The 27,453-nt window shown below is 46.8% G+C and overlaps 1 protein-coding gene across 1 annotated transcript; it reads right to left on the bottom strand.

The window, feature by feature from the left end:
• IFNGR2 (interferon gamma receptor 2) lies at nucleotides 1-26,912 on the bottom strand. Its single transcript, XM_069760811.1, has 7 exons — nucleotides 26,774-26,912; nucleotides 8,353-8,473; nucleotides 4,790-4,956; nucleotides 4,219-4,364; nucleotides 3,918-4,062; nucleotides 3,398-3,549; nucleotides 1-2,313 (listed from the first exon to the last, which is right to left on the bottom strand). The coding sequence occupies exons 1-7, from the start codon at nucleotides 26,826-26,828 to the stop codon at nucleotides 2,161-2,163; spliced, it is 939 nt and encodes a 312-aa protein (XP_069616912.1). The 5' UTR covers nucleotides 26,829-26,912; the 3' UTR covers nucleotides 1-2,160.
• Between the last annotated feature and the right edge of the window lie 541 nt (nucleotides 26,913-27,453).

Below are 27,453 nucleotides of genomic sequence, written 5' to 3'. Positions count from 1 at the left end.
TGTAGGAAACATCTTTATTTATGAGTAGTGCACATCTGTGATTTTATTAATACATAATTAAGGCACAAATTCCACAAAATTAAGCTGTAAAAAAACAAACAAAAAAAACAATCCTGTAGGCATAGTGGTAGGATTGGCATAATACTGTAAACTTAAAGTACCCCAAAGTCTTATAGGGAACACTGTAAATCAATGTACAGCATACACATACAGAAACTTATTGAAGACGAAATCATTCAGCAGTTTCCCTGCAGCAGCAATGTAAAATCTTCACAGGGGTCGCAACACCACCATGGCATCTTCCTGGGGCCGCAGCGGCACTGTGGCATGTTCAAGAGGCCGCAGCAGCACCGTGGAATATTCAAGGGGCCGCAGCAGGATCGTGGCATCTTCCCGGGGCCGCAGCAGGACCGTGGCATGTTCAAGGGGCCGCAGCAGCACCGTGGCATCTTCCCGGGGCCGCAGCAGCACCGTGGCATCTTTCCGGGGCCGCAGCAGCACCGTGGCATCTTCAAGGGGCCGCAGCAGCACTGTGGCATCTTTCCAGGGCCGCAGCAGCACCGTGGCATCTTCAAGGGGCCGCAGCAGCACCATGGCATCTTTAAGGGGGCGCAGAAGTAACGGGTATCTTTCTGGGGCCACAGAAGCACTGTGGCATCTTTCCGGGGCCGCAGCAGCACTGTGGCATCTTTCCGGGGCCGCAGCACCACTGTGGTATCTTCAAGGGGCCGCAGCAGCACCATGGCATCTTTAAGGGGGCGCAGAAGTAACGGGGTATCTTTCTGGGGCCACAGAAGCACTGTGGCATCTTTCTGGGGCCGCAGAAGCACTGTGGCATCTTTCCAGGGCCGCAGAGGCACTGTGGCATCTTCCCATGGCCACAGCAGCAAGGTGGCATTGCAGCAGACCAATCTGATCTTTCAACCTCCTGCCACTAATTTAACGGAATAATGCAATTTTTCCAGACCTCCCACACTCCAACCATTCCGGCCTGTTTTTGCATACAACAAGAGCATAGATTTAGTGATCCCATTGCCAACGAGGACACTGACATCATCGCATTGCAGTAGGGCCTCTAGCTCAGTAAACTAGTTACCACAGCTACTTTTTTTGGAAATACCCTCATTAGATTAGACATTTACCCTAATATAAATGAACAAAATGCCCCCTTACCATTTAAGTAACACTTGACTTGCTGAAAGAAACCATGACCTATATGCAAGAACCTCAGTGGGCCCATATGTCAAATCATATGTACTAAAGACACATGGGTTAAGTTCCCATATTCCAAAGTTGAATCTCAACATGACAAGATCTTCTTGTTCTTAGAGGGAATACCCTACTACCAGAATTGTGTGGCAATGGTTTCTTCCTACAAAACGCTTGTGCACTTAGCCATAAGGTACAAGTGGCCATAGGAATAATAGTTATCTGCGGTGTAGGTCCATTTGTTGCACTCACTTGTTTTTCTAACATATACTCGGAGGTATATGATAAAGGTACAACTTACACTATCCTATTCATCCATTGTCAGCCACCAGAAGTCATCTGAAGCAAGTTCTGGGTGACGACCGTATCGATTAGTTCATTTCTGCATTAATTACTCATCTACTTTGACCCTCTCTGTCCTGCTGGAGGCCCAAGTCTGGACCCAAAATCTACCAGATGGCACCCAAACTCAGACTATTCTGCCTTTCCCACAACTTCACCTTCTACCCAAGAGTCATATCTTCTAGCAAGAGTCATTACTATTAAATGGAAAGTGGAGGAATCTCCATAAATCTGCAAACACAATCATACAAGTAGACAAGGAACTGTAAGTCACTCAAGAAAAGACGGCCCTCACAATCTGGACATCAGGGGGAACAAGGATATGGCGATTTGTCTTCATGCAGTACCCTGAATTATTTCGAAAAATGTTAAGTGCCCATCATCTCTGCCTGGGTACCCGGACAGTCATATCCATCCATGTCTCTATCGGTGCCAGGAGTCATACCTATGATTCAGGTGAAGTCCTGACACATAGCACTTGTCCTGAGAATTTACATGGTATAAGTCCCAGATGTGTGTGTGTGCCCTGAGTGTGACGTGGCATCTACACAGGCTTCATGTGATCTGATCTCGTGTCGTGACTCATGCCAATGGTTGGTCGGAGCTTCTTCAGGTTTTCTCATTGGGCGCCGGGCTTGGCTCAGCACATGTCTGATTATCTTCTGGGAAGAACGTAAATTCTATAATATCGTTGTGATCTTCTTCATTAGGGTTGGCACAAAACGCTGCCTCATCGGGTTGTTCTGGAAGATTCTCCAAGAACTGAAAAACACAACGTGATACACATTAATACTGACATTGTAGACTATATAGTACTTGTTCTCACCCACAAAGCTCTCCACAGTGCGGCACCCCCTTACATCTCCTCCCTCATTTCTGTCTATCGGCCTAACCGACCGCTGCGCTCTGCAAATGACTTTCGTACCTCCCACTCCCGACTCCAAGACTTCTCCCGTGCTGCGCCAATCTTCTGGAATGCTCTACCCCAAGATATTAGGACCATCCACAACTTGCACAGTTTTAGGCGCTCGCTCAAAACACATCTGTTCAGAGCGGCCTATTACGTTCCCTAATTAAAGTCATTTTATGTGTAAGTGTGCGTGTGTAGCCCAATCACTATCTCCATCTACCCCCCACCCCCTGAAGATGGCTGGACCCTCATTGTAAATACATCATTGTAAATACACACCTGTGCTTTGTATCTCCCCCACCTCATTGTAGATTGTAAGCTCTCACGAGCAGGGGCGTCTTATTTTTCTTTAATTATTATATTATCGTTAACGCTGTTCTTTATGACTGTTGTGTTTGAAACTGTTAAACTGTAAAGCGCTGCGGAATATGTTGGCGCCATATAAATAAAGATTATTATTATATAGGTGGGTGGTCTCAGGACTAGTAATTACAGGAGAGCCATAGCGGAGGGGTAGGTTGGGTGATATAGAGGCATCAATAAAATCTAGCTGTTCCTCCGGGGTGTAGACTTTGGATAGCAGCCAACAGTCTGTAGAGGGGGATGTCAAGGGAGGGACTATTGCCTATAATGATCCTACTACTAAAAGGGACTAATCTATGGAGAAAGTGACAGCAGTCAACTGGCAGATGGGGGTCAGTCGGGTGTCTGATTTTGATGCAAATTAACTTTCCCCATCAATATAAAACTGCTTTAAGATATGGGTTGGACCCACTGCTTATGAGAAAAATGCAAATTGTGCCGCAACTATGGCGTCTGCAGGTAGCTGCACCTAGTGGTGGCTGTGTGCATCCTGCATGTTAGCATTTATCAGAAAAGCACAGCACAGATATATCAGATAATAATCAATGCCAAGCAGAAAACGCCCGCACTTACCTCCTGTATGTGATTTGGCATCCTGAAAGGAGGATACAGAAAATGCTTCAGAAGCGCGTTGTATCTATAGATGACATATCCGACGACCGAGCAGATCGCGCAGACCAAGAGAACACAGGTGACAATCACAACCAGTTCTTTTCCAGTGTATTCTGAATATTGGGAAGAAGTAAGGAAAAAAAAAAAAAGATAAACTATCCATATATAAATAAAATCCTTTCTATAGATCATCCGGTCAATGGATTCTGGGATGCTAACTTTATGCCATCATTTAAAAGGAACGCTCCAAGAAAGCTGATCTACTGGGGTCTGGGAGCTGGAGGGAACCTATTGCCCCCCGACCACTTCTCTCGGCAGCCGCCATAGATGTCCAGCAGGGGTTAGGAGGATTTGTATGTGCTGAGCCTGCTCCATACTCAGCTCGTTTCTCGTTTGTCAGAAATCAGCAGCAAATCCGCGTCCTACAATCAGGAGCAAATGTGGCGGCTCAGGTGATATACCGCCATATCGGAGGAATTACCTCTTCTCATCGTCTCGGCACATTTGGGATCACTCTCTTCACCCTCTATATAATCAGTGGAAGCTTTCACTTGCACACAGTACGCCGTCAGCTCTTCTAGGTTCTCCAAGATGGAGTGTGTGGACACTCTTAAAGGAACCTCCATCTGCGGGACACATGATAGGATACATCAGGAGTGAACAGACACAGAATAAGGGAGTGACCCTTCGATATCCAGATTTGCCAATATTAAAAATCTTTATATGCAGAACCGCTCATACTCCGGTATTAAACACTTATTTAAGAGTCCAAAATGATGTACCTTCTCCGGCGTGCCTTCCTTCCAGTAATACAGCAGGTATTTCATTCTAAAGTTGTGCGGAACCGGTGAAAATGGGGGTGAAAAATCTATTGTCAAAGTGTTTGCATGGGCCGCCAGAACCAGGGACCTTACGGGACCAAGTTTTGCTGCAATGCAGAAGAAGACACGTTACAGTAAAAACGCAATACAATCCTGGACAATGAATAGTATGCAAAGAAAACAAAAAAAGGGCAACATCCTTAAAGTAACCATATAAAGAACCTTGTAAAATACCCTACTGATAGAGATCTGGGACCAGAATGGGAACCCTAACTAAGCCAGAGGAAGAAAATCTCTGCAGGCAGAACCTAAAGCCTAACTGCGCATGCGCCGTCACATGTCTACCCGGCTCCTGCTTGCCAGAATCATTTCACCCATGAAGTTTTTTTTCTCTGCAACCAGAATTAAACTCTGAACAAAACAACATTGGTGAAATGGTTCCAGAAAGCAGGATCCGCAGAGAGTTTTTCCAGCGTTCAGAACACCATCTTCCATCTAATATGTAGTAAGTCAGATTATTGATTGCACTTACTGTGGATACTGGCTTGAAAATCATCAGGTGCTTGGGCCCACGCAGACCACCACTCGCCCAGCTCAGCCCGGACTTTATATTTACCCCTCCAAAAATGTTGTATTTTGTCAGTGAAGTCGCAGTGCGTCTCCGTGATGTTCACACACATCAGATAAACGTTATTTAACCTAAAAAATATAGGAAAAGGGAGTTTGTTGTATAAAATACGAAGACAGCAGAATTGTAGAGTTGAAATGTGGCACCCCAGGAGTCCGGATGCCACAATGGCGTTGCCTTCCTCACGGGGAGGGTGGAAGGTAACGCCTGGAGGTAAGGAGGGATCCCCTTAGCAGGTAACACAAACATGCAAAACCTTCCTGACTCCAGACCAGGAGGGGGAGCTCTAAACCCGGTTTCAGGGGAACTTCCCTATAAGTTCTGGTCTGGAGGCAAGGTTAGGGAGTGGAGTGTGAGCAGGTAAAGGTTGAGGAAGCGTGTGAGGAGAGAGACTGGGAGTGGAGCTGCGATTGAGCTCTTCCCAGTATTAAGCGCAAGAGAAACCGGACACTGGAGTCCATGGTTGCACGGGTACTAAAAGGCCCAGCAACTAGAACCGGAGGGCAGGAGATTGCAAGCCTCCTGTCCCATCTTACACCTGGAGGCACCACAGCAAGTCAGGAGCCTGGAGCTGCCAGTGAGAAGGCAGTGGCCATGACAGGCTCAGGCTGTCAGCGATACAGGTTGGGAGTACAGACTCAGAGGAACTTGTGCAGAGCTTCAGGCAGCAAGGGACAGAGAATTCAGCGCAGAAGGAAGGACTCCGAACCCACCTGGCTAGGTGGATCCCAGGTTACCTCCAGGCTGCCCGGACCCCATCAACACCTGTAACCTGTGCCCCGGACTGCACCTGCAATTCACCAGTAAAAAGTAAAGGAAACTGCAATCCCTGTGTCCTCCAATTATTCCCTGCGCCCTCAGTCCTGCACCCCACCGTCTATCATCCTTTACTAACTGCATCGGTAGCCCTGGGGCCCCGCTCCACCTGTGGGGAGAGATAACAACTCTGCTGCGACACCATCAGCCCCAGTGGTCCCCTTTATGCAGCGTCGGCCATCCCTGGCCGGGTACCACAGGTGGCATCACGAATATTCCCCCATAGACTTTATTTTCAGCTTCCACTCATCATTTTTGTTGGATGCTAAGGGCCACGGACCGGGTCCCAGCTTCCGTAACCACCCCTTTAAGTACCGCCGGACCCAGCCCGAGTACCCCACGGTCCTAGCGGGCGCTCCAGAAATGCAAAAGGGATGGGTGAAAGCGTAGTGTGGACGGAATTCTTAAAGGCCATGGACAAAATTATTTTTCTACATACATTAGGTAATTAGATTGCACTAAGTTTCATTAATTTTCTGTACTCCCGATATGCAATTTGCAGCATGACCCAAGTTACAGATTTTTCTCTTGTGGGAGTGTCCCTCCCAGTAATACAGGCTGACTGTTAAGTCTGTGTGTATCCGGTGTGTTGCTGTATTCATTAGCTCATAATTCCGCACAGCTTCTATCCTGCATTGATTTACTTTTCATTTGCCTTCCTCCATATCTACAGCCTTTTTTCTCTGCGGCTTGAGATCTGACAACCCCCTATTATGAGCGCTGTCCTCGACAATCCCATAGACAATGACTGGAGCAAAGAATGCGAACCCTCGCACCATTCATATCGTTTTTTGGGAGTCTCTGGATCACATCAGTCAGACCTGCAACAATCAGCAAGTTATTTTCTATTCTAGGAATAAAGGACAGTATATATTTATTATTTAAAGGGGTCTAAAAGGAGCAAAACCTTCATGACCATTTGTTATACCGCATCCAGTTGGATATAGCGTTATTATGACACGACCAAGTAATTTCTCATTTATTCGCTATGTAGTACATTCCTAGAGTTTACAGCAGGGTCTATATTTTTAGTGTAGAAAGTGGATGCCGAGTACACATGGGCAATTTAGGTTTAGCTTAAAGAGAATGTATCAGCGGGTTTTATAATGTAATCTGAGAGTATCATGATGTAAGGGCTGAGACACTGATTCCAGGGATGTGTCACTTGCAGGACTGCTTGCTGTCATTTTGATACAATCAGTGTTTTCCCTGCTGCAGATCTAGCAGAGCTCAGAATGCTGAGCTGTGTATAACCCCGCTTACATCACTGATTGGCAGCTTTCTCTGTAGCGGTGGTAAGATCCAGCACCGGATCCATAAAAAGTTAATTCTTTATTGGATCAGCATTAAAAAAAAAAGAATAATAGAAGCCAAAAAGTTCCTAGTCAGTGGTCTGGTGGGGTGACACAGAGCAGGAGGACTAGGAGGCATGAGGCAAATAGTCTTGTAGTGATAATATCCTGATGATAAAACACTGGATTTTATTGAAACAGCAACACACAGCCCAGTAAGTGGCACATCGCTGGAATAAGGTTCTCAGTCCCTATATCATGCTGCTCTCAGATTACACAGTAATAACTTGCTGGTATATTCACTAAAAGAGTATGTTTTAGGTTCTTGAATTAATAAGGGGAATCCTCTATAGCTTCACGTAAAGGAATCTGTGCATGCAAATTGCATTTGGCAATTTTAGAACTCCCTTAAAGTGGAATTCTCAAATTCTATCTTGAGCAGCTGATAGCTGCGCACTCTCAACAGTAACTTTGATCAAGCACACGCCTCAGGAAAGTGAGAGCTGTGATTAGGAGAACTGCTCTGGAAACTGACGCTCTTGGGTGCCATTAAATTGTGATCACAGCAGCTTGATCAGAAACAGAGAGATAGAGATGTGAGCAACTAACTGCTGTATAGAAAATCAGTGGGCTGGAGAAAGATAGCTAGGATGTTAGGAGTTAACTCTTATCCTCGAATGTAACAACTTTCTAGGTTCTGGTTACAGAGCTCCATGGAGAGCAGATGTAAACTATGTAAGATAAAAGCTCTCACAGCAGGAGAATGACTGCAGATAGAAAAAGCAAGTCAATTGCAAACTTGCATTTTCATGCTGTCTAATTAACTAAAGTAATTTCGTAACATGAGAACACCCCTTTAAAAAAAAAAAAAAAAAAAAGGAGAGCTGTGCACCTCTCCATTCCCAGAAGTGAGCGATCACCATTCTCAAGATAGGCGTGGATCCCATGTGCAGAGGCATACATCCATCAGATATTTATGCAATATTTTGGATGGTAATAATCCTTAAAGTGTAAACTAACAATTATTAGTGTCAACTAATAATGCTAAACCCCCAGAGGTATGATATAAGTTCATATCCACACAAATTGGTATTAGATAGTAGGCACCAATACTACGATACTCCAACTCCCGTAACATATCATAGGGATCCGATCACTTAATACTAAGTTAGAAAAATAAGTATAAGAGGGTATTGGGGAGTGGGGGGATATGCCATCTACGTCATCAGAAAAGATGAAACCTCCACCCTTGAGAAATGATCAGAATGAGCCCAGGCATCAGCCTGTAGGACACATACTGGCATAGAAGGGGCTACAGGGTGTATGTACAGAGGTAGAAATAAATCACCTATTACTTACAGTTCACATTCCACACGGTACATTACTGGGGGCTGCGTATTTGACACCTGCACAGGATCCCACCTCACCGAATGCTTCAGGTTGTAGGAATCAATGTGGACATTAGTTGGTGCAGGAAGATCTAGAGACAGGAAAAACAATGACACAAACATGAGTATAGCTACAGAACACAGGCGGCATGATGGCGCCATTATACATGTTACTTTGGAAATGCAAATAGTGAGATACACTATATAAGCAAAGCATCGGACGCACGGTATAATCACTTAATTGAGGTTTTATATTCAATACCATTAACCCCTGGTCTATAACATCCGGCCACCCTTCCCCAGGTGTATAACCTCCGGCCCCTCTCCCCATGTGTATAACCTCCGGCCCCTCTCCCCAGGTGTATAACCTCCGGCCACCCCTCCCCAGGTGTATAACATCTGGCCCCCAGCATAAAATATCCAAACCCTCATAAACCTTACCTTATACCTTATCATATACTGGTGCATAACCTCCGGCCCCTGTCCCCCGATGTATAACCTCCGACCCCTGTCCCCCGGTGTGTAACCTCCGGCCCCTCTCCCCCGGTGTATAACCTCCGGCCCCTCTCCCCCGATGTATAGCCTCCGACCCCTGTCCCCCGATGTATAACCTCCGACCCCTGTCCCCCGGTGTATAACCTCCGGCCCCTGTCCCCCGGTGTAGAACCTCCGGCCCCTGTCCCCCGGTGTATAACCTCCGGCCCCTGTCCCCCGGTGTAGAACCTCCGGCCCCTGTCCCCCGGTGTAGAACCTCCGGCCCCTGTCCCCCAATGTAGAACCTCCGGCCCCTGTCCCCCGGTGTAGAACCTCCGGCCCCTGTCCCCCGGTGTAGAACCTCCGGCCCCTGTCCCCCGGTGTAGAACCTCCGGCCCCTCTCCCCAGGTGTAGAACCTCCGGCCCCTCTCCCCAGGTGTAGAACCTCCGGCCCCTCTCCCCAGGTGTAGAACCTCCGGCCCCTCTCCCCAGGTGTATGACCTCCGGCCCCTCTCCCCAGGTGTATAACATCTGGCCCCCAGCATAAAATATCCAAACCCTCATAAACCTTACCTTATACCTTATCATATACTGGTGCATAACCTCCTGCCCCTCTACCCCGATGTATAACCTCCGGCCCCTCTCCCCCGATGTATAACCTCCGGCCCCTCTCCCCAGGTGTATAACCTCCGGCCACCCCTCCCCAGGTGTATAACCTCCGGCCACCCCTCCCCAGGTGTATAACCTCCGGCCACCCCTGACCAGGTGTATAACCTCCGGTCCCTCTCCCCATGTGTATAACCTCCGGCCCCTCTCCCCAGGTGTATAACATCTGGCCCCCAGCATAAAATATCCAAACCCTCATAAACCTTACCTTATACCTTATCATATACTGGTGAATAACCTCCGGCCCCTCTCCCCCGGTGTATAACCTCCGGCCCCTCTCCCCCGATGTATAACCTCCGACCCCTGTCCCCCGATGTATAACCTCCGGCCCCTGTCCCCCGGTGTATAACCTCCGGCCCCTCTCCCCAGGTGTATAACCTCCGGCCCCTGTCCCCCGGTGTATAACCTCCGGCCCCTCTCCCCAGGTGTATAACCTCCGGCCCCTCTCCCCAGGTGTATAACCTCCGGCCCCTCTCCCCAGGTGTATAACCTCCGGCCCCTCTCCCCAGGTGTATAACCTCCGGCCCCTCTCCCCAGGTGTATAACCTCCGGACCCCCCGGTATGCCGTCTGCTGTTACTAGCATGTGACAGAACGGCTGGTGGTGCAGAGCTGACTGATACCAGTGCGGTCCTGTAGGAGCCACCGTTGTAACAAGTTCGTTCATGTCATTTTTTTCTCCCCTAAATTTCTTCTCCTCTGAATCTTCCCCCATTATCTGTGACTGATATTATTGAGAAGTGTGGAAGGAACCGCAGCAAATCAGCCATGAAGTGTAGACATTACCTTCTTACTACATTGTGCTTGGTGGAGTTTGGTGGCGGGATAATACTATGGGCTTGATTTTCAGGCATCAGCCTCGGTCCCTTAGCACCAATGAAGGCAAATATTAAAGGAGCTGTCCACTTTCAGAAAAAATGGGCCCCAAACTGTGTAAAATACCTAAAATAACGAAAGGAAGTCCACCTGTGTGTGATCTAAGTGTCACATGGCTGTCAGTATCTACACTTGACCTTTTCTGAAAGGAAACAGAGGCTGCAACACCACTAACAAGAGGCACCACTAACCAAACACCATGAAGACCAGGGAGATCTCCAAACAACACCATGAAGACCAGGGAGATCTCCAAACAACTCAGGAACAAAGTTGTTGAGAAGAACAAGTCAGGGATGGGTTATAAAGAAATATCCCAATCTCTGATGAAATGGAAAGAGCATGGTACCAGAACAAGCCTGCCAAGAGAGGGCCACCCACCAAAACTCTCAGCCCGGGCAATGAGGACAGTAATTAGAAAGGCAGCACAGATAACAAAGGTAACCCATGGAGGTGGCCTTATTGAAGAGTGGGCAGAAAAAAGACACGTGTGAGACTCCCCAAATATATGAAGGCAGGTGCTGTCATTAGATGAGACAAAAATTGAACTTTTTGGCCAACAATGTAAACGCTATGTCTGGCACCAAACCAACATGGCTCATCACCCCAAGTAGATCATCCCCACAGTGAAACATGGTGGTGGCAACATCATGCTTTGGAGATGTTTTTCGTCAACAGGGAAAATCGATGGTGCGAAACACAGGAATATTCTTGAGCAAAACCTTTTTCAGTGTGTCAGTGATTTGAGACTGGGACAGAGGGTCACCTTGCAACAAGACAGTGACCCAAGGCATACTGCTAAAGCAACACTCGAGTGCTTTAAGGGGAAACATGTACATTTTTTGTAGGGGCCTAGTCAAAGCCCAGACCTTAATCCAATGGAGAGTCTGTGGTCAGACTTGAAGATCGCTGTCACCAGAGGAAACCATCTAACGTGAAGGAGCAGGAGCAGTTTTGCCTTGAGGAATGGGCAAAAATCCCAAGATGTGGAAAGCTCAGAGACTTATCCAAAGTGACTTGCAGCCGTAATGGCTGCTAAAGGAGGCTCTACAAAGTACTGACTTTAAGGGGGTGAATATTTATGCACACTGAAGTTTTCAATTATTTTTGTCCTATTTGTTGTTTGCATCACAATTAAAAGAAAACCAAATGTGCATAGTTGTAGGCATGTTCTTCACATGAACTGATGCAAACCCTCGAAAAACACTGAAATTCCAAGTTGTGTGGTGGCTAAACACGAAAAATGCCAAGGGAGTGCAAGTCACAGTAAATCCACCGTTGTATAGATTTGAAAGTATACATGGAGATATAGAAGATTTGTGTCATATTCTAGAGACAAGAGGAGGATTTCAGACTACCTTAAACTCCAAGAGACAACATAGCTGGAGTTGGAGTCAATTTTATTACATCTGTGCCTTCAAAAAAAAAAAAAAATATGGCCGATGCAGCCAACCCGAGGAAGATGAACAGCAGCTGAGAACTAAACACTGACTTCTGCTTTGGTCTGTCCTACATAATATGCTGCAAGTAAAGTCCTCGTGTGCGGAAGATGGCAGCGACAAAGACGAGGTTATGAAAGGACAGGACGCACATGGAAGAATCTATAGACACATCGACATAGTGGAAAATAATCGAGTCAGACACCAGGCTGTAGTATCAGATAATGAGACATATGGGTAATGACAGACAGAGGGTGAGCCAAAAACCGGGAACCAACCACACAGGATCCATGGTCTAAGATAAAGCAGAGAGGTCTTCAGCCCATCCCACCTCAAGAAACGTTCCCACCTGGAAGCAATGGAGGAACTAAACCTCCCAGCAACGGGGCAAGATTTCAATGTACAGCTCTGGTACAATATACTGTACAGACCGTATATACAGAGCTGCACTCCTGTCTAAAACCATATTTTTATCCGGTTTATACTGACTACAAGGGCACTAGAGAAGAAGCAATCTTGTGGGATTTATTATCTTCACCATTGAAAATATTGAAGTTATTTTTATCTATCAGATCAGGACCCTCATGATGATCAGAAAAATTCCCAAGATGTATTCGACAGCCCCCACCTATACCATCAAATTATCAGCTCCATTCCCTCGTTAGGTGGTCCTACACAGCCCAACAAATGTATCGTATGAACAAAAGGGAGGGAGTTGGGACAGGTTCACATGACAGTAGATCAACTACCAACTGCAATGCTTGGACTAAAGGCCGGCCTGCTGACCCGAATTTATAGCCTGCCGATGTGTTAATTTGGGCATTGCGGCCTGTATACGGACACTGAAAGACGGTGGGGCCTTTATAACAGTTCTAGCAATAGTGCCTGCAACAGAGCGCTAGAACAGTGCCATAGTGCCTCCAGGGAATTGTCAGTCACAATGCCTCTATACTGTTATCATCCAAAGCGTGCTACACCACACCACCGCCAGCCATAGCGTGCTACACCACACCACCGCCAGCCATAGCATGCTACACCACACCACCGCCAGCCATAGCGTGCTACACCACACCACCGCCAGCCATAGCGTGCTACACCACACCACCGCCAGCCATAGCGTGCTACACCACACCACTGCCAGCCATAGCGTGCTACACCACACCACCGCCAGCCATAGCGTGCTACACCACACCACCGCCAGCCATAGCATGCTACACCACACCACAGCCAGCCATAGCATGCTACACCACACCACCGCCAGCCATAGCGTGCTACACCACACCACCGCCAGCCATAGCGTGCTACACCACACCACCGCCAGCCATAGCGTGCTACACCACACCACCGCCAGCCATAGCGTGCTACACCACACCACAGCCAGCCATAGCATGCTACACCACACCACCGCCAGCCATAGCGTGCTACACCACACCACCGCCAGCCATAGCGTGCTACACCACACCACCGCCAGCCATAGCGTGCTACACCACAACACCGCCAGCCATAGCATGCTACACCACAACGTCGCCAGCCATAGCGTGCTACACCACGTCGCCAGCCATAGCGTGCTACACCACAACGTCGCCAGCCATAGCGTGCTACACCACAACGTCGCCAGCCATAGTGTGCTACACCACAACGTCGCCAGCCATAGCGTGCTACACCACAACGTCGCCAGCCATAGCATGCTACACCACACCATAACATCGCCAGCATATCCGGATGGCATACACCCACGAGTACTAAGAGAACTAAGTAATGTAATAGATAAACCATTATTTCTTATTTTTAGGGACTCTATAGCGACAGGGTCTGTTCCGCAGGATTGGCGCATAGCAAATGTGGTGCCAATATTCAAAAAGGGCTCTAAAAGTGAACCTGGAAATTATAGGCCAGTAAGTCTAACCTCTATTGTTGGTAAAATATTTGAAGGGTTTCTGAGGGATGTTATTCTGGATTATCTCAATGAGAATAACTGTTTAACTCCATATCAGCATGGGTTTATGAGAAATCGCTCCTGTCAAACCAATCTAATCAGTTTTTATGAAGAGGTAAGCTATAGGCTGGACCACGGAGAGTCATTGGACGTGGTATATCTCGATTTTTCCAAAGCGTTTGATACCGTGCCGCACAAGAGGTTGGTACACAAAATGAGAATGCTTGGTCTGGGGGAAAATGTGTGTAAATGGGTTAGTAACTGGCTTAGTGATAGAAAGCAGAGGGTGGTTATAAATGGTATAGTCTCTAACTGGGTCGCTGTGACCAGTGGGGTACCGCAGGGGTCAGTATTGGGACCTGTTCTCTTCAACATATTCATTAATGATCTGGTGGAAGGTTTACACAGTAAAATATCGATATTTGCAGATGATACAAAACTATGTAAAGCAGTTAATACAAGAGAAGATAGTATTCTGCTACAGATGGATCTGGATAAATTGGAAACTGAAAAGGCTGAAAGGTGGCAGATGAGGTTTAACAATGATAAATGTAAGGTTATACACATGGGAAGAAGGAATCAATATCACCATTACTGTTGTGAATTCTGTGGCTGAATTCACTCCTGTGGTCACAAGTGGTACTGCAGCTTCTGAGCTTCCTCCCTCAGGTGTTCTGGTGAGCTCGTTGGCTGCCTTGTTATTTAACTCCACCTGAGTCTGTCTTCCTTGCTCCTTGTCAATGTTCCAGTGTTGGATCTGAGCTTTGGATCTTTCCTGTGGCCTGCTGCTCTGCTTAGATAAGTGCTTCTTTGCTTTTGTTGTTACTTTTTCTGTCCAGCTTGTCAGTTCGTTTTGCTGGAAGCTCTGAGACGCAAAGGTTGTACAGCCGTGCCGTTAGTTCGGCACGGTGGGTCTTTTTGCCCCCTTTGCGTGGTTTTTTGCTTTAGGGTTTTTTGTAGACTGCAAAGTTCTCTTTGCTATCCTCGCTCTATCTAGAATATCGGGCCTCACTTTGCTGAATCTATTTCATCCCTACGTTTTGTCTTTTCATCTTGCTAACAGTCATTATATGTGGGGGGCTGCCTTTTCCTTTGGGGTATTTCTCTGAGGCAAGTCAGGCTTGTATTTCTATCTTCAGGCTAGCCAGTTCCTCAGGCTGTGCCGAGTTGCATAGGTATTGTCAGGCGCAATCCACAGCTGCCTTTAGTTGTGTTTAGGATAGGTTCAGGTATTGCGGTCTACAGAGATTCCACGTCTCAGAGCTCGTTCTATTATTTTTGGGTTATTGTCAGATCACTGTATGTGCTCTGATTGCTGGCACACTGTGTCACTGGATTGCCTACATAACAGTACAAGGAGCCAACCTAATGATTCTCAATAGAGGGAAAAAAGAAGTTCTGACATCATTTTTTTTTCTCAGCTCTGTGTTCAGTCTTTTTTTTCCCCTAGACATTTGGGTGTTTCAGGACACAGGTGTGGACATGGATATTCAGGGTCTGTGCTCTTCAATGGATAATCTCGTTACAAATGTACAAAGGATTCAAGATACTATTGATCAGAAATCTATGTTAGAACCAAGAATTCCTATTCCTGATTTGTTTTTTGGTGATAGAACTAAGTTTCTTAATTTCAAAAATAATTGTAAGCTATTTCTGGCCTTGAAACCTCATTCTTCTGGTAATCCTATTCAACAGGTTTTGATTATTATTTCTTTTTTGCACGGCGACCCTCAGGATTGGGCATTTTCTCTTGCGCCAGGAGACCCTGCATTGAGTAATGTCAATGCGTTTTTCCTGGCGCTCGGATTACTTTACGATGAGCCTAATTCAGTGGATCAGGCTGAGAAAAATTTGCTGGCTTTGTGCCAGGGTCAGGATGATATAGAAGTATATTGTCAGAAATTTAGGAAGTGGTCAGTGCTCACTCTGTGGAATGAATCTGCGCTGGCAGCTTTGTTCAGAAAGGGTCTCTCTGAGGCTCTTAAGGATGTCATGGTGGGTTTTCCTATGCCTGCTGGTTTGAATGAGTCTATGTCTTTGGCCATTCAGATCGGTCGACGCTTGCGCGAGCGTAAATCTGTGCACCATTTGGCGGTATTGTCTAAGATTAAACCTGAGCCTATGCAGTGCGATAGGACTATGACCAGAGTTGAACGGCAAGAACACAGACGTCTGAATGGTCTGTGTTTCTACTGTGGTGATTCCACTCATGCTATTTCTGATTGTCCTAAGCGCACTAAGCGGTTCGATAGGTCTGCCGTCATTGGTACTGTACAATCCAAATTCCTTCTGTCCATTACCTTGATATGCTCTTTGTCATCGTATTCTGTCATGGCGTTTGTGGATTCAGGCGCTGCCCTGAATCTGATGGATTTGGATTATGCTAAACGTTGTGGGTTTTTCTTGGAGCCTTTGCGGTGTCCTATTCCGTTGAGAGGAATTGATGCTACACCTTTGGCCAAGAATAAACCTCAGTACTGGACCCAGCTGACCATGTGCATGGCTCCTGCACATCAGGAAGTTATTCGCTTTCTGGTGCTACATAATCTGCATGATGTGGTCGTGTTGGGGTTGCCATGGCTGCAAACCCATAATCCAGTATTGGATTGGAACTCTATGTCGGTATCCAGCTGGGGTTGTCAGGGGGTACATGGTGATGTTCCATTTTTGTCTATTTCGGCATCCACTCCTTCTGAGGTCCCAGAGTTCTTGTCTGATTATCAGGATGTATTTGAAGAGCCCAAGTACGATGCCCTACCTCCGCAGAGGGATTGTGATTGTGCTATCAATTTGATTCCTGGTAGTAAATTCCCTAAAGGTCGATTATTTAATTTATCCGTGCCTGAACACACCGCTATGCGCAGTTATGTGAAGGAATCCCTGGAGAAGGGACATATTCGCCCATCGTCATCACCACTGGGAGCAGGGTTCTTTTTTGTAGCCAAGAAGGATGGTTCGCTGAGACCGTGTATTGATTACCGCCTTCTTAATAAGATCACTGTTAAGTTTCAGTATCCCTTGCCATTGTTATGTGACTTGTTTGCTCGGATTAAGGGGGCTAGTTGGTTCACTAAGATAGATCTTCGTGGTGCGTATAATCTGGTGAGAATCAGGCAAGGAGATGAATGGAAAACTGCATTTAATACGCCCGAGGGTCATTTTGAGTATCTAGTGATGCCGTTCGGACTTGCCAATGCTCCATCTGTGTTTCAGTCTTTTATGCATGACATCTTCCGTGAGTATCTGGATAAATTCCTGATTGTTTACTTGGATGACATTTTGATCTTCTCAGATGATTGGGACTCTCATGTGAAGCAGGTCAGAATGGTTTTCCAGGTCCTGCGTGCTAATTCCTTGTTTGTGAAGGGATCAAAGTGTCTCTTCGGTGTGCAGAAAGTTTCATTTTTGGGGTTCATCTTTTCCCCTTCTACTATCGAGATGGATCCGGTTAAGGTCCAAGCCATCCAGGATTGGACTCAGCCGACATCTCTGAAAAGTCTGCAAAAATTCCTGGGCTTTGCTAATTTTTATCGTCGCTTCATCTGTAATTTTTCTAGCATTGCCAAACCATTGACCGATTTGACCAAGAAGGGTGCTGATTTGGTTAATTGGTCTTCTGCTGCTGTGGAAGCTTTTCAGGAGTTGAAGCATCGTTTTTGTTCTGCCCCTGTGTTGTGTCAACCAGATGTTTCTCTTCCGTTCCAGGTCGAGGTTGATGCTTCTGAGATTGGAGCAGGGGCGGTTTTGTCACAGAGAGGTTCTGGTTGCTCAGTGTTCAAACCATGTGCTTTCTTTTCCAGGAAGCTTTCGGCTGCTGAGCGTAATTATGATGTGGGCAACCGAGAGTTGCTGGCCATGAAGTGGGCATTCGAGGAATGGCGTCATTGGCTTGAAGGAGCTAAGCATCGCGTGGTGGTATTGACTGATCATAAGAACCTTACTTATCTCGAGTCTGCCAAGCGCTTGAATCCTAGACAGGCCCGTTGGTCGTTATTTTTTGCCCGCTTCGATTTTGTGATTTCGTACCTTCCGGGCTCAAAAAATGTGAAGGCGGATGCTCTGTCTAGGAGTTTTGTGCCCGACTCTCCGGGTTCATCTGAGCCGGCGAGTATCCTCAAGGAAGGAGTCATTGTGTCTGCCATCTCCCCTGATTTGCGGCGAGTGTTACAAAAATTTCAGGCGAATAAACCTGATCGTTGTCCGGCGGAGAAACTGTTCGTCCCTGATAGGTGGACTAGTAAAGTTATCTCTGAACTTCATTGTTCGGTGTTGGCTGGTCATCCTGGAATCTTTGGTACCAGAGAGTTAGTGGCTAGATCCTTCTGGTGGCCATCTCTGTCACGGGATGTACGTACTTTTGTGCAGTCCTGTGGGATTTGTGCTAGGGCTAAGCCCTGCTGTTCACGTGCCAGTGGGTTGCTTTTGCCCTTGCCGGTCCCAAAGAGGCCTTGGACACATATTTCGATGGATTTCATTTCTGACCTTCCCGTTTCTCAAAAGATGTCAGTCATTTGGGTGGTCTGTGATCGCTTTTCTAAAATGGTCCATCTGGTGCCCTTGGTTAAATTGCCTTCCTCCTCTGATTTGGTGCCTTTGTTCTTCCAGCATGTGGTTCGTTTGCATGGCATTCCTGAGAATATTGTTTCTGACAGAGGTTCCCAGTTTGTTTCAAGGTTTTGGCGAGCCTTTTGTGGTAGGATGGGCATTGACCTATCTTTTTCCTCGGCTTTCCATCCTCAGACTAATGGCCAGACCAAACGAACCAATCAGACCTTGGAAACATATCTGAGATGTTTTGTTTCTGCAGACCAGGATGATTGGGTGTCCTTTTTGCCGTTGGCTGAGTTCGCCCTTAATAATCGGGCCAGCTCGGCTACCTTGGTCTCTCCATTTTTCTGCAATTCTGGGTTCCATCCTCGTTTCTCTTCAGGACAGGTTGAGTCTTCGGACTGTCCTGGTGTGGATTCTGTGGTGGACAGGTTGCAGCAGATCTGGACTCAGGTAGTGGACAATTTGACCTTGTCCCAGGAGAAGGCTCAACTTTTCGCTAATCGCAGACGCCGTGTGGGTCCCCGACTTCGTGTTGGGGATCTGGTTTGGTTATCTTCTCGTCAAATTCCTATGAAGGTTTCCTCTCCTAAATTTAAACCTTGTTTTATTGGTCCGTATAGGATTTCTGAGATTCTCAATCCTGTGTCTTTTCGTCTGACCCTCCCAGACTCCTTTTCCATACATAATGTATTCCATAGGTCGTTGTTGCGGAGATACGTGGCACCTATGGTTCCATCTGTTGAGCCTCCTGCCCCGGTTTTGGTGGAGGGGGAATTGGAGTATATTGTGGAGAAAATTTTGGATTCTCGTGCTTCTAGACGGAAACTCCAGTATCTGGTTAAATGGAAGGGTTATGCTCAGGAAGATAATTCCTGGGTTTTTGCCTCTGATGTCCATGCTCCAGATCTTGTTCGTGCCTTTCATGTGGCTCATCCTGGTCGGCCTGGGGGCTCTGGTGAGGGTTCGGTGACCCCTCCTCAAGGGGGGGTACTGTTGTGAATTCTGTGGCTGAATTCACTCCTGTGGTCACAAGTGGTACTGCAGCTTCTGAGCTTCCTCCCTCAGGTGTTCTGGTGAGCTCGTTGGCTGCTTTGTTATTTAACTCCGCCTGATTCTGTCTTCCTTGCTCCTTGTCAATGTTCCAGTGTTGGATCTGAGCTTTGGATCTTTCCTGTGGCCTGCTGCTCTGCTTAGATAAGTGCTTCTTTGCTTTTGTTGCTACTTTTTCTGTCCAGCTTGTCAATTCGTTTTGCTGGAAGCTCTGAGACGCAAAGGGTGTACCGCCGTGCCGTTAGTTCGGCACGGTGGGTCTTTTTGCCCCCTTTGCGTGGTTTTTTGCTTTAGGGTTTTTTGTAGACTGCAAAGTTCTCTTTGCTATCCTCGCTCTATCTAGAATATCGGGCCTCACTTTGCTGAATCTATTTCATCCCTACGTTTTGTCTTTTCATCTTGCTAACAGTCATTATATGTGGGGGGCTGCCTTTTCCTTTGGGGTATTTCTCTGAGGCAAGTCAGGCTTGTATTTCTATCTTCAGGCTAGCCAGTTCCTCAGGCTGTGCCGAGTTGCATAGGTATTGTCAGGCGCAATCCACAGCTGCCTTTAGTTGTGTTTAGGATAGGTTCAGGTATTGCGGTCTACAGAGATTCCACGTCTCAGAGCTCGTTCTATTATTTTTGGGTTATTGTCAGATCACTGTATGTGCTCTGATTGCTGGCACACTGTGTCACTGGATTGCCTACATAACACATTACACACTGAATGGGAAACCACTGGGTAAATCTGACAGGGAGAAGGACTTGGGGATCCTAGTTAATGATAAACTTACCTGGAGCAGCCAGTGCCAGGCAGCAGCTGCCAAGGCAAACAGGATCATGGGGTGCATTAAAAGAGGTCTGGATACACATGATGAGAGCATTATACTGCCTCTGTACAAATCCCTAGTTAGACCGCACATGGAGTACTGTGTCCAGTTTTGGGCACCGGTGCTCAGGAAGGATATAATGGAACTAGAGAGAGTACAAAGGAGGGCAACAAAATTAATAAAGGGGATGGGAGAACTACAATACCCAGATAGATTAGCGAAATTAGGATTATTTAGTCTAGAAAAAAGACGACTGAGGGGCGATCTAATAACCATGTATAAGTATATAAGGGGACAATACAAATATCTCGCTGAGGATCTGTTTATACCAAGGAAGGTGACGGGCACAAGGGGGCATTCTTTGCGTCTGGAGGAGAGAAGGTTTTTCCACCAACATAGAAGAGGATTCTGTAGAAGGACGTAGATCTGGGGATTTATTAGGATGGAATATAGGCTGAACTGGATGGACAAATGTCTTTTTTCGGCCTTACTAACTATGTTACTATGTTACTATGTTATAGCGTGCTACACCACAACATCGCTAGCCATAGCATGCTACACCACACCATAACATCGCCAGCCATAGCGTGCTACACCACAACATCGCTAGCCATAGCATGCTACACCACACCATAACATCGCCAGCCATAGCGTGCTACACCACAACGTTGCCAGCCATAGCGTGCTACACCATAACATCGCCAGCCATAGCGTGCTACACCACAACACCGCCAGCCATAGCGTGCTACACCACAACACCGCCAGCCATAGCGTGCTACACCACAACACCGCCAGCCATAGCGTGCTACACCACAACATCGCCAGCCATAGCGTGCTACACCACAACACCGCCAGCCATAGCGTGCTACACCACAAGAGCACAGCCACAGCGTCTTAGGCCTCTTTCACACTTCCGTCGTTTAGGGTCCGTCGCAATGCTTCGTTCTGTGAAAAAAACGCATCCTGCACAGTTGCCCGCAGGATGCGTTTCTTGCACATAGACTTGTATTACCGACGCATTGCGACCTATGGACACACGTTCCATACGTCGTGCACTGGATGCGTCAGTAATTGGCAGACCGACATCACAAAAAAACGTTCAATGTAACTTTTTTTGTGCAATGCGTCCGCCATTTTCGACCGCGCATGCGTGGACGAAACTCCGCCCCCTCCTCCCTGGACTGCAGAATGGGCAGCGGATGCGTTGAAAAACTGCATCCACTGCCCACGTTGTGCACTATTTTGCACAACGTCCGTCGGTACGTCGGGCCGACGGAAGTGTGAAAGAGGCCTTACACAACAATGCCACCCAGTGTGCTACACCGCCACAGTTATTATTTATTTATATAGCACCATTGATTCCATGGTGCTTTATAAGAGAAGGGGTTACATACAAATTACAGAAAACAAACTAACGATGACAGACTGATACAGAGGGGCGAGGACCCTGCCCTTGCGGGCTTACATTCTACAGGATTATGGGGAGGGAGACAGTAGGTTGAGGGTTGTAGGAGCTCCGATGTTGGTGAGGCGGTAGCTCCGGTGTTGGTGAGGCGGTAGCTCCAGTAGTGATGAGGAGGCAGCGGGGTCAGTGCAGGCTGTAGGCTTTCCTGAAGACATGGGTTTTCAGGTTCTGTCTGAAGGATCCGAATGTGGTTGATAGTCGGACGTGTTGGGGCAAAGAATTCCAGAGGATGGGGGATATTCGGGAGAAGTCTTGGAGGCGGTTGGGTGAGGAGCAAATAAGTGTGGAGGAGAGAAGGAGGTCTTGGGGGGACCGGAAATTACATGAGGGAAGATATCAGGAGATTAGTTCAGAGATGTATGGAGGAGACAGGTTATGGATGGCTTTGTAGGTCAGTGTTAGTAATTTGAACTGGATACGCTGAGGGAATGGGAGCCAGTGAAGAGATTTGCAGAGGGGGGAAGCGGAGGAGTAGCGAGGAGAGAGATGGATTAGTCGGGAAGCAGAGTTGAGGATGGACTGGAGAGGTGCAAGGCGGGAGATGATGAGGGCATGAACAAGCATTTTAGTAGATTGACGGTTGAGGAAAGGACGGATCCTGGAGATATTTTTGAGCTGGAGGCGACAGGAGGTGGAAAGAGCGTGGATGTGTGGTTTGAAGAACAGGGTAGAGTCGAAGGTTACTCCGAGGCAGCGGACTTCCGGTACGGGGGAGAGCATGATGTCGTTAATTGTGATAGATAGGTCAGGTATGGAAGATCTATGGGATGGAGGAAAGAACAGTGCCAGACACAGTGCATTAAACCGTAACAGTGCCAGCCAGTGTGCTGCACAGCAACAATGCGCTATACCGCAACAGTAACAGCCACAGAGCGCTAAGCCGCAACAATGCTAATCACAGAGTGCTACATAACAGTGCGCTACACAGCAACACTGCCAGCCACAGTGTGCTAGAAAAAAAGTGCCAAGAAAACTGGCAGCCAGTGACCTTTTACCAGTGCCAGCCATGGTGTCCTATATTATAACAATTAATACAGAGCAGACAATAAGGTTATGTTCCCACAAAGAGATTTTGGTGAGTATTTTCCGGCGGCATACTTTAGAAAAAAAAATGCAAGAAACTTATTTTATATAAATGGGTGCAGAAAATCTGCAAACTGAGAAACTCACCAAAAGCTCATAGTGGGAACATAGTCTAAAAACTAAACATGAACCATTTGTTTTTCTGCGTTTTGATACTTCTCGGCCTCCTGTGACTCTGTCCTGGGTGTCAGCCCTCCATTTCTAGATTCAGCATGGAGTTAGTGTTCCTCAGCATCCTCCTCCACATAAGGCAGCCCTCCTCCAAAAGAAGAAGTCGACAGAGGTGAAAAGACTCCTCCATGTGATTCTCCAGAAATACTCTTCAACTCTTTCCTGCTCTCGAAGGTGCACACTGTGAATTCTTGTTGCACAGTTCTCGCCTTTATTGTAACACCATACTTACAAAAAACACGCAAATTAAACCAGGATTTCGGTAAAACCATCATCACATATGTGGCAGCCACCTGACTGGTTTCGCCACAACAGGCTTCTTCAGGGGTCACACTGGTCGGGTGTACGCTGCACTTGTGGTGATGGTTTTAAACTGAAAACCTGGTTTTGTGCGTTTAGAAAATACACTAACAAGAATCGACAGTGTAGATTCATTGCTGGCAGTTCAGCCTATCCTCGGAGTACAGAAAAGAAAAACATGGAGGAGGACACTGTCTAGATACTAGAGAAATTACGGTACTGCTGGAGAAACCATTTGACCCCAGCCGCCTTCCGTAGATCTATTTTTTTTTTTTACATAAACGCATGATGCAAATCATTTTTCGCAACTAGGTTTTGTTAAAAATATATGGTTATTACAGGCTCTTGATTTCCCTGCACATTCAATTTTCAAAGTCAATGTCTTGTCAGAAGCCGCTCACTGATGGATTTTCAGTTAACTCATTCTGCATCAATAGATAGCGCAGCATAAGAGTTTATAGAAGGCAAACGGTTGAAGATTTTTAACCCCTATCCCACATGTCGCGTAATAATACGCCCATGTCGGACTCCGGATTCCGGGCACACGACACCTGACATGGGCCTGCAACAGCCACAGGTGGAATCACAATCCACCCGCGGCTGACAACTAATTAAATGCCGCTGTCAATCTCTTTGCATTGCAAAAGCGTGAAATCTGCAGCATTAAAGGTGAGAACTTGCAGATCGGAAGGTTTCGTACCACTGGTACTTGAGTTGATCAACAGATCGGGAAACTTTTTCCTAAAGCGACTTTGCCTAGGAAAACCTCGGTGGGCCCCCCGGTGTCATAAAGACGTTACATACCCTAAGGGCTAATTCAGACGTCAGTAATTTTTGGATCAGATTTTTATCAGTGCACCAATTTTTACCATCAGAGTTAAAGTCGTTTTTTTTGTGTTTTTTTTAAATGCGAGAAAGTTTCTCAAGCTTCTCCTATGAAACATAAAAATTGGACCGCACAAGGGTGCAACTAGATCGCCATCATAGGACTGCACAATTTTTTTTTTTTTTTTCAAAGACCCAGAGACTGGAGAGTTTGATCCCAGACTAAGATCAAAACCAGAGAAGTCTCCGTTCTCTTTTATGGATCGCTTGGTCGGGGAAAAAATCTCAAACATGTGACCAGCAGAGGCGCATGGAATGCCGGCTACTGGGAGGAAGTTCGGAGAGGTCTGTTCTGGTACCGAAATATTACCCAAGTGTCCCCCCTTCTAAAATAATAACACCTATACTCCAGTGCGGGCGTCGCTCCAGCGGTGTCAGTGCTGGCTCTCCCTGGGCTCTCATGACGTTGTTATGTCACGCGATCCCTAAGGCCAATCACTCTCCCTTTCTCCGGTCAAATCCATCTGAAGAAAGTAAAAGAGCAGCCGCGGCTCTGACTTCATCCGGAAGTCAGTTACATCTGATGGAGGGAAGAGTAAAGCGGAAAGTAATTGGACTGTCCGCCCAATTGCATACAACTCAATTGCTTTGGATCGTAGCTGTAGCTAAATCGTTCAAATCACTCAGTAGCGCTATAAAAAGCGTCAGTGTAGCCCAGGCTTTACAGATCAGTAGATTTAGGATCCACATAAGGCTAAGGTCACACGTTGTGTTTTTTTTTTTCCGCAATCAAAACGTGCTTTCTTGGCAGTAAAGAATGTTTTTCTGAGTATTTTACTGCATTTTTATTGTGTTTTGGACATGCTGGTAAAGTTTACTGCCCCCCCAAAAAAATAATGATGCAACTTCCTTAAAGTTTTTGCACTAAAAACGCAGCAAAAAGTTACCTGCGGTTTTTTTTGCTGCGTTTTTGCACTTGCCCGTTACCTTCTACAGGTGAAAAAAGGCTGAAAGAAGTGACATGCTGCAGTTTGCAAAAATGCATCAACTTTCCAAATACTGTAAGTCAAGAAAAAAAAAAAACAAGCTGTGTGCCCGAGATTTCTAAAATCTCCTAACTTTTGCTGGTTCTGTAAAGCACAGCTTAAACTTTGCAGTAAAAAAGTAGCAACAAATAAACGTGTGAACATAGCCTTAGGCTATGTGCACACGTAAGAAAAGAGGTGCAGCATTTTCTGCACAAAATCCGCATCTCTAGGCAGCTTCCGCAGCCGCGGATTTTCCACGGTTTTTATGCGGATTTTGTGCGGTTTTTATGCAGAATTGATGCGAATTTTGTGCGGATTTTCTGCGGTTTTTGCCACTGCGGAATTTTAACATGGAGGGGTGCAGAAACGCTGCAGATCCGCACAAAAGAAGTGACATGCACCTCTTTGAAATCCGCAGCAATTCCGCACAGCTATTTTTTTACCCCATTGATTTACATTGTACTGTACATCACAGTGCGGATCTGCAGCGTTTCTGCGCGGAAAAATCCACTGCTGATCCGCAGCAAATCTGCATCATGTGCACATAGCCTGAGAGTATGGGTGTAATATCCTTTTAGCGTTTTTTTAAGGCAGATTCCACCAGTAACAACATGGTGTACAAACTTCTCACTGCTTGATTGCCTGAGCCATAAGGGTATGTGCACACGTTGCGGATTCTCTGTGGATCCGCAGCGTTTTTTGAGGTGCAGAAACGCTGCAGATCCGCAATTGATTTACAGTACAATGTAAATCAATGAGAAAAAAAAAATGCTGTGCACACTTTGCGGAAAATCCGCTGCGGAAACGCTGCGGTTTAAAAGAAGTAGCATGTCACTTTTTTGTGAATCTGCAGCGTTTTTGTACGCATTTCATTATAGAAAACCGCAGGGGTAAAAAACCGCAGCAAATCCGCATGAAAACCGCAGCAAAAACGCACAAAAAAAAACGCTGCGGAACCGCACAAAAAATGCGACAAATCCGCAGGTGCGTTTTCTGCAAGGAGAGGCAGAATCCGCACCAGAAATTCCTAAGCCTAATCCGCAACGTGTGCACATAGTCTTAGGCTATGACGGACATGTGGACAGCCCCAGAGACTATCACAAGTCCATTTTACTGATCCATTCGGGAGCATAAAGTGTTTTTGGGGGTTTTTTTTTGCACTGAAGTCTATTAAAATCCCACCAAGGACGACATCTGCAAGGAGTTTATATGTGGGTTTCCTCCCACACACCAGAGACATGCTGATAGGGAATCTAGACTGTGAGCCCCAATGGGGACAGCGATGATAACGTCTGTGAAGCTGTGGAATAAATGGCGCTATATAAGTGAGTAAAATAAATAGAAAACGGATCATACTGGAAGGCAGTCCGCTATGTCATCCATGTAACGGATCCGTTCAGAAACTTCTCTAGTAACGACGGAATCTTGGTTTTTTACAAGTCTTTTTTTCCATACTTTTTTGTTACATATGGATGAAAACTGGACGTGTGAACGGAGCCTAACCAATAGGGTCACATTGAGCTAGGGCAGTCCGTTTAGCGCATAGCCGCGGTGTAACGTAGTCCGTTAAACGCGGTCACATAACGCAATGTGACCCTTACTGAAGTAAGGACCGACGAGTTCTCCTGAATGACAATCTCAGCTCTGCTGCATCCACTATAGGACAGCTGTTTACAATATACCAACCCCCATCGTACCAGGAGCCATGGGCATAACTCACCACACATGGTGGGGACGGGCCCCAGGGTGGACAGTGCCAGGAGAAGGGGCCACATTCTATCCCTCCTCTGGATCAGCAGCAGACCCCTGGGCCTTCTCAGCTCTCTAGTTCCTGCTCCTCAGTCTGCAGACTCCTCCTTTACAGGAACACAGCCAGGGCCTTCCCATCCCCTCACTGACATCCCTGCCCTGCTCCTTCCCTGTCTGCCATGTCAGCAGTGTTATCACCCTCTTCCTCCTCTCCAGTCTATGGCAGCACTTTTTGTAAAACCGCTTTGTGGTGTTTGTCTGGTAAAGGCTTCACACTGGGGTTTCCTGTTATAAGATGCTGCTGCCTGAACGTCTTATGTAATGTCTGTATGTATAGATATCTATATGAGGGGCAGCAACACAGGGGCCCGAGGGGTAAAGGGGCCCATTTCTACCTCCAAAACAGGTGGAATTGTGCATTATGAGCTCTTGGGCTGCAAAGGACCCATATATTGTTCTTACACAAGGGTCTCTTCTGTCTGTGTCTGCCGGAGACCGTGCCGTAACTGGATTCCGATGGTCTCCAGTGCAATAGTTGGACCTTGGCCTCATTTCCATGCTGGTCAGATGTTTGGACCCGTGTAGTATGTTTAACCCTTTAAGGCCGGCGTCACACTTAGCGTAGGGAAATACTGTCCGTTTTTTACAGGC

The sequence above is a fragment of the Ranitomeya imitator genome, chromosome 3 (genome assembly GCF_032444005.1).
Source record: "Ranitomeya imitator isolate aRanImi1 chromosome 3, aRanImi1.pri, whole genome shotgun sequence".
NCBI classification, from domain to species: domain Eukaryota; kingdom Metazoa; phylum Chordata; class Amphibia; order Anura; family Dendrobatidae; genus Ranitomeya; species Ranitomeya imitator.
The sequence above is the reverse complement of the archived record's forward strand: the minus strand, read 5'-3'. Positions and strand labels throughout refer to the sequence as shown.